At 41.5% G+C, this 15480-nt stretch overlaps 1 protein-coding gene across 2 annotated transcripts in view; it reads right to left on the bottom strand.

Moving 5' to 3' along the window:
* Nucleotides 1–15480, bottom strand: part of ulk4 (unc-51 like kinase 4) — a 548729-nt gene that overhangs the window by 273801 nt on the left and 259448 nt on the right. For both annotated transcript variants that reach the window (XM_068001818.1, XM_068001817.1), the window contains exon 27: nt 10913–11007. In XM_068001818.1, the coding sequence (XP_067857919.1) occupies nt 10913–11007 (95 nt within the window). The remainder of the gene's footprint in view (nt 1–10912; nt 11008–15480) is intronic.

Raw genomic sequence — 15480 nt, 5'->3', positions numbered from 1 at the left:
GGCCTCAGTTGTGTCACCAGAGAGAGGTACTAAGTAGAGACCACCTCACCTGATATCAAAACAAGTGCAGTTAACGGCAACGATTAGTGGATAGAGATCAAGGCAGCAAATCACTAATGATTTCCTCCTCTTCCTCCTCCAAAACATGGGAGGCTAATGTAAATTTAGTACCCTCACCACGGCCCTGAGCTTGGCTAACTCAGTACAGACCAGAGATTGGATCTGGGGCCTATCTAATGTGCATGGCTCAGTGCTACAAGGAATCAACCTGCAACCTTCCTGGTGTGCATGGCTAACCATTACTAAGATTCTACTTGGGGTTTTCCTGGTGTGTATGGTTCAGTACTACATCAAATGGTGCATTTATTCATTGGAGGAGTTTATGATTGACTTCAGATCTTAGCCAGGCTGTCGGGACCCCAAGGGAGGGTGAGCCAATTTGGGTCACTCTCATGCACCACCTAGCAGCTGGTAACATAACAGCATTAGAGGAGTCCCAGCAGCAGTTAACTTATCCTGCCTTCTCAATTGGAAATAGTACATGCCACGTTGAAACCCAAGAGAGGAGAAGGAAATACAAACTTTTAAAAACTGACTTAAGCATTTCCCACAACAATGTTTTTACACCGAGTGAACTTTAATGCTCCAAAATCCCTTCTCGCTCCTCATTGGTGAGATAGAGGTCAGTGTGCATTTGAATGTAGTTATGTTGAAGTTATATCTGTATATGCCACACAAAGAAAAAACTAAGATACTCTGAAGGTTTAATCTAGTTTTTATAATCTTTTCCTAAATAAAATGTTTTCCCTTCTCTCCGCGCTCCTCCACCCCTCCTGAAGGTGGTCTTTAATCTTGGGGTTTGGTTCTATCAGTAGCAGTGGGGCTTCTGCAACTAGCGTCAGTGACCACAAACTAGAAAAATTAAAATAAGTCAGGGTATCCTGCTCCTGAGCGCTAGAAAATGCATGTGTGAGCATTGCAGAGAGTAGGATCAGGTTTGACTGATCATCCCTACAGTTGAATAGCCTACTTTTCAGGTTAGCATATGGAAAATAGGTGAGGCAATAAAGGGCTGACAGCGCAGGACTATAACCCAACATAAGCCATCGATGCCAAGCGAGGGGGGGAAATAAAGGACAAAACTGGGAGAGAAAATATTACCAAGAAAATTATGCTGCTTGCTTCTTGATAAGAGCAAACTTAGTAACTGTTCAGAAATTCAAAAGAATCATAAGCTATATAAAGCTATATCAAGCTATATAAATCTAATGAAACCTTTTTATACAATGTAGGAAATCTCCTTTTCTGAATTTTCTCCAATATTTCTTTCTGAATATTATTCAGAATATTACACCAAAATGGATGTTCTGATTTAAGCCCTGTGTACTTTATTTTCAAATATATTGTAGAGCTGTTTATGTTCATGCAATAAAAATTTTGCAGAGGTTGGCAGACGTGCATTTTTGAGGGAAAGTTAAATTTGAAATTTACACACAACTCCCCCCGCCCCCCTCCCCCACCACCACCCACACAAAGTGTCAAACCTGGAAGCAATGAGGGAATAGTGGGTAATCTGGACATGAGTGTGCCAGGCCCAGAGATGGAAGAATGGCTTTGCAGATGTGACGATTAGCATGGAAAAGAAAACATCTGTTACTGAGACAGAGGGGAAGCAGAATGGGAGTAATTGATGGCCTGGGAGTTATAACAGTAAATTGGGAGATGGACAGAAGTTAGTGCAATGTGATGGTTAATCTGGAAAGCAGAGCTTCTGTCTCAAAGATGGGGTTGAAACAGTGACTGGGTTGAGTAATTTGCAATGGTAGCTTCAGAGATTACAAGGAAACAGTCCAGGGTGAATGCTGGCTTTCTTGCCATCGAGGAGATGGAACAGCAGATGTGGTTATGCGAAGATTACAAAGAAACACAACAGTTTCTTTTCTAGCTGGGAAAACAGCCAATTTATTTGAGCCAAGAAGGAAGCTAAGTGGGGGTGATGGCTGGCCTTGAAATAAGAGCATCTGTCCCGGAGATGGAGGGAAAGCAATGTGGAGGTGATGGCTAGCCCAGCAGAGACCATCTGTTTTGAGACAGAGGGGAAGTGGTGCGGGGGTGAGCTGGAAACCAAAGCATTTAATAATCACATCTTTATGCTGACAGGAACCAAAGACTTTGTGAATAAGTAGTTCTAATTAGAATGTGATTATGTTGCGAAACATCACATAAGAATATGACTGTTTATTGTATAGCAAAAATGGAAAATGCTGGAAAAACATAACAGATCTATCAGTATCTGTAAAGAAAAAGGATAAGTTAACATTTTGGATGTCACCCTGCATGTCTAACTTTACAGAAACTAACTGTTTTTTCCTGCATTTTCCAATTTTGTTTCAGATTTCCAATATTTGTGGTTTTTCTTCTTTTCATTTGTACTGTTGATTACAAGTTTGTTTATAGAATCATAGAATAATACAGCACAGAAGGAGGCCATTCGGCCCATCGTGCCTGTGCCGGCTCTTTGAAAGAGCTATCCAATTAGTCCCACTCCCCTGCTCTTTCCCCATAGCTCTGCAAATTTTTCCTTTTCAAGTATATTTTCAATTCCCTTTTGAAAGTTACTATTGAATCTGCTTCCACCATCTTTTGAGAGAGTGCATTCCAGATCATAACAACTCGCTGGTAAAAAAAAAATTCTCCTCATCTCCCCTCTGGTTCTTTTGCCAATTATCTTAAATCTGTGTCCTTTGGTTACCGACTCTCCTGCCAGTGAAAACAGTTTTTCCTTATTTATTCTATCGAAACCCTTCATGATTTTGAATACCTCTATTAAAACTCCCCATAATCTTCTCTGCTCTAAGGAGAACAATCCCAACTTCCCTAGTCTCTCCACGTAACTTAAGTCCCTCATCACTGGTATCATTCCAGTACCTTTGCACCCTCTCCAAGACGTCGACACCCTTCCTAAAGTGTGGTGCCCACAATTGGACACAATATCCAGCTGAGGCCTAACCAGTAATTTATAATGGTTTAGCATAACTTCCTTGCTTTTGTACTCTATGCCTCTACCTATAAAACCATGGATCCTATATGCTTTTTTAACAGCCTTCTCAACTTGTTCTGCCACCTTCAAAGATGTGTGTATGTGAACCCGCCAGTCTCTCTGTTCCTGCAACCCCTTTAAAATTGTACCATTTAGTTTGTATTGCCTCTCGTCATTCTTCCTTCTTGTTTTTTTCTATGCATAGAGTTTATAGTAGAATAACCTATAGTATATTCTTTTATGAGGAATAAGAACGCTGCAGAATTAAATGTAATCAAATTTCCATCCACTGACAGCACTGAATACTCATGAGGAGAGGATCACAAGTCCGTTGAAATGTAAGGGATATCTATCCTATCATCACACTGAGTGGGTAAATCAGCACCCTTTATTCCACTAAAATAATATTTTCCTTCCCATGCTGTTATCTTGTAGCATCTTAAAATTAGGTGAATTCAATGCCAAAATTCCAGTGACTTGATTCTGTGAATTCATGGTAATGGGAATAGATTTACTTGTGGCAGCTTTATTGTCCTCACATGATTCTTACAATGCTTCAAGTGATACTAAATAAAATAGAAATTCTTTAACACCGGAGTGAAAATGGTTTAAAAACACATAGCTCCTCCTGGTTGTATTAACTCTAACAACTTGAAAGTAGTTCTGGCATCTACTGGGTGAGAGACTGGGTGAGTAGGGCTGGGTGAGTCCTTTCCTTGCTCTGGTATAAACAATAACTCATAGAAATACTAACTAAATGTGGATTCACAGCCTGGCATAAAAAAGGCAACAGCACAATAGGCCAGCTTCTCCACGAGGATCAGATCATATACTTATAACAGCTGGCTGAAAAATTCCTGCTTGCACAGCCCAAAAATCTCCAAATCGAGCATTACCTCCAAGATCCAAGAATACTCTGCAAACTTCACGGCCAAGTGATCCCTTAGAGCTCTCCCATCACAAGCTAGAAATTCCCTGCAGTTACATCTTTCTGATGAAAACCGTGTTTGGCCACATGGTAGCAGATTGCACAGAAAGTCTGGGAACAAGACCCAGGCTGCCAGATAACAGAGGAGGAATGGTGAAAGGAACAAAGGCAGATGTTCATCATTTTAACAAGCAGTAAAATGCAAGAGCAGTTCAAAGTCATCCACCAAATGTACCACACCTCACAAAACTGCAGCCCTCATTTGAAGGGGTTACAATGAAAAATGCACTTCTGTAGATATGCCCTACTTCCAATCATTCTGGGCAATGTTCAAGGAGGTCACAAAGACTGTGAGAAGTTTCATAATCATTACAGAACTACGTCCATACCTGCTGAGCCTGCTCACCAGAAACCGAAAGCCTACCTCCTCCTCTCCCAACTTGGTGAGGGATTGCACCCTCTTTCAGTTAGCAACTCTTCCTACTATAGCAACTGCAATGCAGTCCAACAACAAACAGAGATGAAGCACCACTGGGATATAGGCCACTTTGAGCGACGTACAACTCAGCTTACAAAATTACTTAGTCCCTGTCTGTGCTGAGTTAGCTGATGCCAGCTAAGGTAGTGATAGGAGTGCTATAATTATCCTTAGCACACCTGGGCTAGGGACCAGAAAATCAACCAGAGTCTGTGCTCTTGTGACCACCGTTAGAAAGTGCACACTTGGACATTTGGTGAGAACGGGATCTGCCTTGTCTACAATCCTCCCTAGCCAGTGTCAAATAGTAACCGTTAAGTTTCACACATGAAAAATGGTCGGCTGGATGGCGTACCAGAGGCTGACTAGCACTAGTGCAACCATACACCAACAGAAGTCAAACAAGTGCGCAGGAAATGAGAAAAGGGCACAAAAATTGGTGAAGAGAAAATTGCATATAATCTGCAACCCTTACTGGAGACATTCATGGCACAATCATTCCTAAGAAGGCATTAGTGGCCCACATAAAAGAGAGACTGATCACTGCAATTTGCAACCGAAGCACTTAGAAGAGATTTACATCTTACTCCAAAACCCTACAATGGATGGCAAGCAATCCAAGATGACCAATAGTGTGCTCTGACAATCTCAATACAAAATGCCACCCAAGCACATATACCTTTGGTAACACATCCAGAGCATCAGTATATGATATCAATGTGATTTTGCTTTTGGAAATATAAATTGTCTGTCTGGTAAATTAACTTAGTGTATTACAATTAACGCTCCCATTAAAGTAAACATCCTTTAATTCTATTGTCACTGCTAGTTTAATTCAAGTATGTTCTTTGAGGATTTATGCTACAGAGCAATGAACTGTAGCAGTTTGACAGACACTCACTAGTGCAACCATTAAGTTACTCATAATGTCTTATGTATTTAGTCGCTGTCCCAGTGGGATCATACAACAGAGTCTGCCAGCTTTATGAATGATTACTTTTGATAGTTCTCATTAGGTAAGATGTGCCACTGAGGCAGAGCATGCAATGTATGGGAGAAAATTATACTTCATCAATCTCACCTCATAGTAAATGTGTCTTACAGTCTACAGAGCAAAGAACAGGTGTGCAGGACGGGTCAGAATTTATAGAGGAATCATTGTGGAGGCAAGTGACAGTGCTGCAGTCAGAAAAGATTAAAAACATGGGCACAATGTAAAGAATATTGCATAGCTGTAAGTGATTACAAGGAAATAATTTCAATAAGGAATTCAGAGAAAATCATGCACGAAAGAAATCTAAACAGTTGACACTATGTGGTACAGGTTGACAGCCAGTTTACTCCACATTAAGGTTTGATGACATCAGCATGAAAAGAATTATAACATTGTAACAGATACAAGCTGCACCTTGAAACCAGGGTCACTTGCAAATTACGAACTATGGACAGCCTTCAATGCACCAAATCTGTTTACAACTTAAACCACGGGACACGCAGGTCAGCGCGAGGTGGCAGCGGGTGAAAGAAACGGCTTTTGTGGAATGGAGAGTGCTTTACCCAGCATCCATAGCGGCAGAGAAACCGCTCTATCTCTGGGATTGAATGCTTGCACAGCTCTATCCCAGGGATACAGCGGTTTCTCTGCCGCAGTGGATGCTGGATAAAGAAAGCCCCATTCGACAAAAGCCGGGAACTGCACCGGGCAACACCACATCCCATTCCACCAGAACATGAACTGAAATCACATCCCGCTGGTAGAGCTCCAGAATTATACATGTTCCCAGGTGAGGGCAAAAAAGAACCGCTGCAGGAGATATAGCCAATCCGGGGATATTTAGCTCATCTGGTTTACAGTACATACATTGACCATTTTGAAAATAAGGACACCTGCATAAAAACGACACCTGATGCAAGTCCCTTAGGTGTCCCTAATTTACAGATTTGATTGTACATATTAAAAAAAGTTGCTATTGATATTGAATATGTTGATAATTCCAATAGAGGCAGCGCTAACTGTATTAGTTTGACTCCAGCAAGTAGCTTGAGTGCTGCTTGCATGTCACAATCCCTTCACATGGTGAATAAATGCAGATTCCAATATAATCCATGCATATTATTTTAAAATTATGAAGGTACCTGCATTTCTGTCACATGTGTCAATGCCTGTGGCATTGATATAAAATATTAATCTTTACTGCACTATTTAGGCCAATATTTTAATTTATTAAAGGGCTGTATTGTATCATAATCTGGTGCTAACTTCACTATGAAAATTATTGATATGAAAATTGGGATTTGGCATACCTGACCTTCCTGTCTGAAAGCATGGACAACAATAACAACAGATGAGTAGGGCAGTAGTTTTAGCAGCAGAGGAAGGAAGCAATATGGCACTCAAGAGACACTTAAACAGTAGCGGCCCGTGTAACAAAGCAGCTATGCCAATGTGTTCTCCAAATAGTTAGTATTCACACTTTCAGGTATTGTCTGAACACGTGTAAGTTGCCATGTAGGAAGGGGATTGTGTGGTGGGTGCATTACCAGATGAAGGAGAGGGACTGCTGATAGCCTACCAGATCATAAATTATTTGGTGGGGGGTCCTTTGGCTGCTGACACCATGGCAGCGGTCAATGCAGTGGACTCCTTAGTGGCAGAGCAGCTGGAAAATAATGCTATCAAGTCCACCCCCAGCACCATTGTCTATATGCGCACCAATGGTACCCTCATGGATGGCACGGAGATGATTCTGCGAAAGAAGCAACAACTAGTTGAGTAGTTAGCGAAGAAACTGGAGCTGAGAGGAAGTAAACAAAACTGAAGAGGTTCACATATTTTAGAGTCTTTGCCAAAAGCAGCAACATTTGCAATGGGTGCAGCATGTGGGGCAGATGAAACACAGACATGCATTTCTCGTTTTGCTCCACTCAGGGTGGATGGAGAAAAGCAAACTATTGGGGGAGGAGCAAGATTCTGGTAAGGTAGGCAGGGGAAGGAACTTCTTATTGAGTTGGAATACAATTGTTGGAATCTCTGAAATCACTGGAAATGAAAATCGGGTGATTTCTATAATGGGAAGCTGCTCCGCAACACCACTTTTACGGCCGGGCAGCAAGTTGAAAATCTACCCCAGTATTCATAAACTTCCAGACAGCCTTTGATAAAGTTCCACATGAAAGGCTGCTGCACAAGCTTAAGGCATTGGATAAGGAATTGGCTGGAGCAGAGAAACTGGCCGAAGCAGAGGCATCGAGCACAATGGAATCTGATAAAGCGGTCAAGCTATTACAGAAGGACTGAGTCAAAATTTGCATGTGGGCAGAACTATAACATATGAAATTAAATAAAGCTAAGTCCGAGGTCTTACACATTGGAAGTAGAAATGGGGGACATTTGATGAAAGGGCTGATTTGACACCATGGGAAAGGCTGGTGGCGATCTGGAAGTAATAGTAGACTTACCACTAATGATGCAAAGCGGCAATCAAAGCAAACGGAATGATGAGCCACATTGCCAAAACAGTAGAGCATATATCTGACTGCATTGCAGAAGCAGTATGGTGCTCTGGTCACGCAGCACTTTGAATTCTCCATTTAGTTCTGATCATTGAGGTACAACAGAAATATCCAAGCACTGGAAACGGTGTGGAGAAGAGCCATGAGGCTGATAGCTAGTGTTAGAGGACTGTACTATGAGAAAATGTTAGAAAAACTTGAATTCTTTAGCCTTGAAAAGGGGCAAACATGAGAGGAACATATAGAGATATACAAGCTACGCAGGTCGATTCTAATCGGGTACCGAATCAGCAGCTGGTGAGTGGGGTGATTTGGCTGTCCACTTAATGAAATGTGTGAGAGCCCCGAACCATTTTAATGGTCGGGCTTCAATACCCTATTACAGGTGAGCTGGCCATGAATTTTCCAGTGTTAACAAGCAACTCGTCAATGAGGTGTGGACAGGATTTCAGCCAGGCCCAGTGTCAATATAAACAGAGGCTGCATCACTTAAAGCAAGATCCAATCCCTTAAAGCAAGGATGTTGTTTTTTGTTCTGTACATTGGGAGGTGAATCTGAAGGACTGCTGTGGCATATTGCTATCACCTGTTTGCACAGGGAAAGCTATGCACTCTTATTGTATTTACCAGCAAATGTCACCCTCCTACTGCTTTCCTGAACTATGACATTTCCCCATCCTGCACACTGCCACTTTATTTCTCTGTCCCACTCCCACTCTGACCTCTCTGTCCTTGGCCTCCTACGCTAAAGGATGAAGCTCAACAGAAGCTCGAGGAACAGCACCTCATCTTTCTATTGGGAACTTAATAGCCAGACTTAAACAACCAGATCTTAACCGCAGCTCCATTTTCTCCCGGACAGCAGCTAGTATTGTGGGATGGGTGCACCAGCGCTTCTGGGAATGAGGGAGGTTGTGGCCTGTGCTTGGGATGGGGATCCACAACCGGCAGGATGGTCTGCACCCCTGGTGTCACCTGCTTTTTCCTTCCACCATACTGCCAGGCCATTGGAACTTTCTCCACCTTGGCAGATTTTCCAAGCTTCCCTCCCCCTTTGCTATTCTGCTGTAATCATTTACACATCCTCTGGTTCTCTGGTACATCTTTTATTGCTCTGTTTTCGCTCATTGTTGCCTCCTTTTGTCTTACACCATAATCACTTCTGTCATTTAACCATTTCCTGTCCTCCACCTAATCACAGACCATTCTTTTTTATTCTCCCCATCCCCTTTACCTTGACTCTGTTCCACCTTATCACCTGTTCCTCTATAACATCTCCCGGTTCTGACGAAAGGTCATCGATCTGAAACATTAACCTTATCTTCTTCCCTCCACCAATGCTGCTGAATGTTTCCACCATTTTCTGTTTTCATTTTAGATTTCCAGTATCTGCAGTATTTGCTTTTTGTTTTATATACAACAAACTAATTTTCTCTCTCTTTCAATCTTAATTTCTGCAAACGGATGGGACCCAGCTAAACCCAGACCTGATCAGGAAACAATTTACCCACACTCATCAGAAGACCAATTGTAAACCAAGAGGAAGGCACACCTTGGTTTGTGTAATGTTAAGTGCCCTGTGCACAGTACACACGCCTGGAAAAACTAATAAGGGGAACGTAAAAACTAATAACCGGTTAAATGTGTTACACCTGTCAAAATGTAAAAATGACATTTGATCACAACAATGAAATTCCTGATAGCTTGCCTCTTTATTTCAACTGAGCATTTAAGATGGAGTTTCAGCATTTCTATCTCTTTTAACATTAAGCAGCAACAATATTTATGATTCACTTTATTATTTTGTTCCCCTCTCCTATTTATTTGTCAATATTTTTATTTAGTGAGTGCTGGCAACATCAGCAGGGTGAATTGAATGGGAAGAGGTTAAATAGCCCAACAGTGTGATGGAGATAAATTAACAAAAGGAAGAGGAAATAAAAGAAATGAAAATTGGGTGATTTGCTATATGCGTGAACAACAAAAAATTAATCTTGATCGCATCAATAAAAACGTAACCTTTGCCTCCTTATTACAAATAAAGGGGAGGGGAGAACAAAAGGACGTTAAAGTTAATCATAATATTGTTGTTACTGATTAACACTAAAAAGAGACCTGGATGCTGAAACTCATTCTAAAGTGGGTTGAGGCACTGCAAGTTTTTTCTACACTGTTGGGCTCAGTAAATTATCCCACCAATTAAACTATCAGTTTAAATAAAAATATTCCCCTAAATTGAAAGAAAAATATAAATAACCAAAAAGCTATCAATCACAATCCTTTATCTAATGGTGGTTTTTTGGAAGGCTGTTCAGACTCTCTCATTCCCTTTCTCCAATGATCAACAACTACACAGAGTTTTCTAAAAGTTCAAATAATTGTAACAAGACACACTTTTTAAGAAAGAAGAAAAAAGAAAACCTGATATTCATATGAAAGAGAATCCAAATATCTAAAAGACCGCTCTTTCAGTTTCGTTACAGCAAATTGGCAGCTGGACTACAAGCAGTAAAGTACTGCAGCCATTTAATTGACCAATTAGTTGTGAAGAACTGCTGTTCGTCCCATGATATAGCTGATTAAGACAGTGACAGCAGCTGAGCCATATAGGCCAAGAAAATTCCAGTTTTGATTCCTGTGCTGTGCTGAATTAGTTGATCTCAGTCGGAGTGGGAGTAAGGGTGCTACAATTGGCTTCAGCATGTTGGTCTGGTAAGGGGAAAATTAATCAGAGTTCCTGTTCCTAATTGCTATCTAATATGTTCATGTATTCCATCAGAGTGGAATCAGCCGTGGAAGCTGTATGGGGTGACTATGTCCTGTGGAAGGTAGACTGAGGCATTTCAGTGATCTTTGCACCACATAGATGCTTTACTAAATTAGTAATCTGTCCTTTCAGGATCAAACCTACAGATATTATACACATACATGCACGCAGATACACCTTACTTACTGTAGAATGATGGGTAGTCAGTAGCACGGGATGCTGAGTAATGGCCTCCCACGATGAGAAGACTATTCTGATAAGTTCTTCTGAACCAGTTTGACCTAAAGGTGAATTTTTTTTTAAAATCATAGCATTCAGAAAGTGCACTCTCTGACAAGTGCTAAATATATTTCTTGCAAATCAGATTACATTGAAAGTCTTTACCATTGTTTCAAATTTTGCCCTCCACGTACAAATAGGATACAGTGTCCTGATGGATCATTTGTTAAATCCAGCATGCATCTGAGCAAAAGGTTCTAAGTTGATCCATGGTCTGTGCTGATTTATGTGATTTAAGCTAGGGTGGCAGTTGGGCTGCTGTAACTGGATTCAGCAACTCTGGGGATCAGTCATGTTCGTGCTCCTGAACACTATATAATGACTCCTGTAGGAAGGTGCATGTGTGTGGACATCAAATGAGAAGATGGTTGCCCGCAGCTGTGATGATTGAATAGCCTAGTAATACTTACTGCCTAGGTTCACACATCATAAGATATATGTGGACGAGGAAGGCCACACCGCCTATCCTATCTCATTCATCTAGAACTATCCTAGAGCCCTCAATACAGCATTCAAGGATTTAGCCCCCACTACTCCAATGAGAAGTCCAAACATTAATCATTCTTTGTGTGAAGAAAAACTTTCCGACATCAGTTTGCCTTTTGCGATTTTGAACCCATTCCCCTTGTATGGTGTCATGGTTTAACTTGAAGTAATATTGGAAATTTACTTTTTTTAAAAAAAGCTGACTATCTTGGGATGTATTTCTACATTAAAGGCATTATACAAATGCAAGTTATTGTGATTATTGTTACATAATTCTATGAGGTCCCCATTTAGTTGATTTCTTTTGAGGTTGAAAAAGCCTAAGTTTCTCCAGTGTTTTATTGGAACGTACTGAAAAAGAACATTTTGTTCAATCTGACTAACCCCAGAGTTCAAGAACAGAATGCACAGTTCACTACCTATATCCCTCAATTTATTTTCTCACCAAATGCCTGCGAAATTCCATGTTGAAATTACTGACGTTTCAATCGCCTTCCTGGGCAGTCCATTCCAAACATTCGCTTCCCTCTAAGTGAAGTAATAATATATGATCTGTCCATCTACCTTCTCTTTTCTGAGCTTCATCCCATGCCCACCCCCTGCCTATTGTTATCATTGGGGCCATGGTAAACAGTTTCTTAGGATTCAACTGATGGATACCCTAAAGGAACTTGAACAGCTCATTAAGATCCTTCCTCAGTCTTCTCTTCTCTAATGTAAACAAACTCAACTAATCTAGTCTCTCCTTGTAGCTCAGGTATCTGATGTTAGGCATCAGAAGGGTAGCCCTTTGCTGTACCTTTTCCTGTTCCATGATATCCTTCTTATAATATGGTGATGAGAACTATACACAGAACAAGAAAAGAACAAACCAATGGCCTGTACTGACTTAGCATCACATCCTGTAATTTGTGTACTATCTCATGTGCTATGCAATCCAAGATCCTATTTGTCTTATTTACCACTACAGTACTGTACTGCTGGTCTCAACAAGCTGCCCACCAAAACAGTTAAGATCTTTTTCTGTAGCATATCCTCATGGTTAAGCTTTCTGACATTAAAGGGTAAATTTTTGCCTTTACCGCCTCTGCCAGAATGGCTTGCCCATCCGTTATAGAACCCGTTCCGCCAGATTACAGCCCAGGCAAGGAAGATGAAAATTTATTCCAAGGGATCGGTTTTATAGGTCTTCTCTACACCACCTCCAGAGCTTCGATGTCTCCATTCTGCCTTGGTAATCAAAACTGGATACACCTACTCATGGTGCAGTCTGATCAATGCACTGTCAAATTTTAGCATGACATCCTATGACCTGCCAGCTACTGATTTGACTGTACAGTTAAACATTTTTGTTTTGTCTATTTGTTTTGTTGATTGCTGTTTTGCAGTGACTAGGCATGTTAAGTGCAGACTACTAACACCCCAAGATCTCTTTCAACTTCACCCTTAGCTATTTCAACACCATTCATGGAGTATGTGTGTCACTTGTTTTTTTCCCAATTTGCACTACTTACACATGTTAAATTTTATCTGCCATGGCTCTCTTCCTATCCCCTTCCCCCGTTCAGTATGATTTATGAATTTGACCAGTTTGTATTGAGCTTCTGAATCCAGTTTGTTAATCTAATCTAAATTAGAAACAGAAAGAGTCCTAACACCAATCTCTGATGCACAACTCTATACACTTCACCTCACTCCAACATCACTCCCCTAACAAGTATTCTACTCTTCAAAAATTTCTTATTTCTTATCCAGACTTTTTCTTCAATTCCAGGTGTATTAAGTTTAAGTAGCTGAACTTTGTCAAACTTTGAAAATCTAGGTATACTTTGTCAGATGGCTTTCCACAATCTACTTGGGGTGTCAGTTCTTCAAAAAAATTCAAGCAGGTTGATCAGGCAGGATCTTTTCTTTTTGAAGCCATATTGGCTGCTGTTTACTAGGTTATCATCATACAGGTGAATGGGCATTTGGTGAGGTAATAAACATTGTTGACACCCATGAAACTATCACTGAGCCGGAGTCACTGGGGCTTATTTTTCTGACCGTTGCCTCTTGAGAACATCCATCCATTCTCTGGCCAGAATTATGCCGGTTCTCTGCCCCCTTTACATTACCCCAAGATTTCCAGGGCTTCCTCAGGGAAAGGGGAGGCGCAGAGCAGGCAGAGACCAAACGTTCACAAGTGAATAAGACAGAAGGGGGTGTTCCCAACCACCTAACTCTATTTCCTGCCGCCATGTCTATAGAGCGTCCAGACGCAGGGACACCCCAAGAAGCTGGTGGTGGGCTTGCGCCAGGAACCAACACAGTCAAGAGGGGGGCTCCAGCAGCAAGCCAATGAGGACTGAAAAGTTAAAGCCTAAATTATGTGATAATGACCAGGTAATCTGTTTTAGTGATTTTGGTTCAGAGATAAATATCGGCCAGGACACCGGGGAGAATTGCGCTGCTCTAGATAGTGTCATGGGATCTTTTACATCCTCCGGCGAGGGCAGACAGGGCGTTGGTTTAATGTCTCACCCGAAAGACGGCACCTCCAATAGTACAGCCCTCCCTCAGTACTGCACTGAAGGATGATGACCATCTTTGAGTTCTTCTTCAGGAGGAAGGAGTTTCAAACCCTGATCTGTCAAAACCTCCCCAGCATTTCTGGACTAAATAAAAAAGGATAAGTTTTCCTGGCCTACAAAGACTGTTCTGCAGTCCCAATGAATAACAGTTTCTGCATTTCACTGCTCAGAAGGCCCTTTGTGTACATGTCTTCAGATATCTAAACCAAATCAGTCCTCTGAATTTTGAAGCAAGAGCCCACAAAAGACAGGGCACAACCCTCCAGATTCCCCCAGCCAGGATTTGATGAAATCCGCAACACTCAAATAAAATCACTGGATTAGACCCCACTGAACTGTTCTCCAGAAATGGGGCACATGGTAACGAGTCATTGAGTAATGGAGGAATAGGCAGAGAAGCAGGTCCTTCTTTCTGGTTTGATGCTGAATGCCCTGTCTGGGGCTTTTGATCCCAGCCTTAATCCTCCCACATTGCAAAAGCGTACGTGTGTTTTTCTTTTGTCTGATGAGGGTCTGCTCCGTGCTTGCTCCCTTTAAGGACCTTCTAGGAATGGCTTTAAGATATACTCCCTACTTGACAAAATTGTCTCTCCTCTTCTGAAGGAGCAGATTTATTTGGGGTGCCATACTATGAGCATCAGCAACCCTCTGGTATGAGGAATGAATGCTTTATCACTCAACAAGAATGAGCATGAAACTGGAGCCCAAACCTACAGGTTGGTCCAATTTGTGGCAAATGTTAGAGGGGGTTGAGATCAGGTGGCCCACGATATCCTTTGCCATGGCATGCATGACGATGTAGAATGGTGCTCAAACAGGGCATCTTTGTGGCAACAGTCAAGGTTGCTGTCCAGCATAAAAGTCACTGCCACTGCACTGAGTCCTTGTGCTGAGCTTGGAGCAGGCCTCAAACCTCAAACCCTGTGTGATGATGGAAGTTAGTAAAGACAGGTGTCATCATCGTTAGTCACTGGGAAGGATCTGTAGCACTCAAAACAAGTTTTAAAACCAAGAGAAAGCATCGCCTGATGGCCGAGGCGGGATTGACCAATATCAGGACTATCAGGATATGACTGCAGTGGGTCAAGTTGATATCCGTAAGAAAAAAGGTGCAAGAACGTAGCAGACTAAACTATAAGTAAATTCAAGAAACAACAATAATTTGTGAGCGATACAACTGTAGGATAAAGCTTGGAATTGTTTGGTCAATAAATAGGGAACCGATAAACAATGAAGATACCTTCTTCCACTGATGTGCCAAAGAGCTAAGGTTGTAACCTAGCACAATGTGTTCCAGATAGTTGGGAAGGGTAAAATTACTAGAATTAATACAAGACACAATTATCTTAATTTATGAATGTTCCCAGGTTTCTCCCCCCACCGCCATGGAATGACATCAACATCTTATTTGTATGA

This window comes from Heptranchias perlo, chromosome 2 (genome assembly GCF_035084215.1).
Source record: "Heptranchias perlo isolate sHepPer1 chromosome 2, sHepPer1.hap1, whole genome shotgun sequence".
Taxonomy (NCBI): Eukaryota; Metazoa; Chordata; class Chondrichthyes; order Hexanchiformes; family Hexanchidae; genus Heptranchias; species Heptranchias perlo.
The sequence above is the reverse complement of the archived record's forward strand: the minus strand, read 5'-3'. Positions and strand labels throughout refer to the sequence as shown.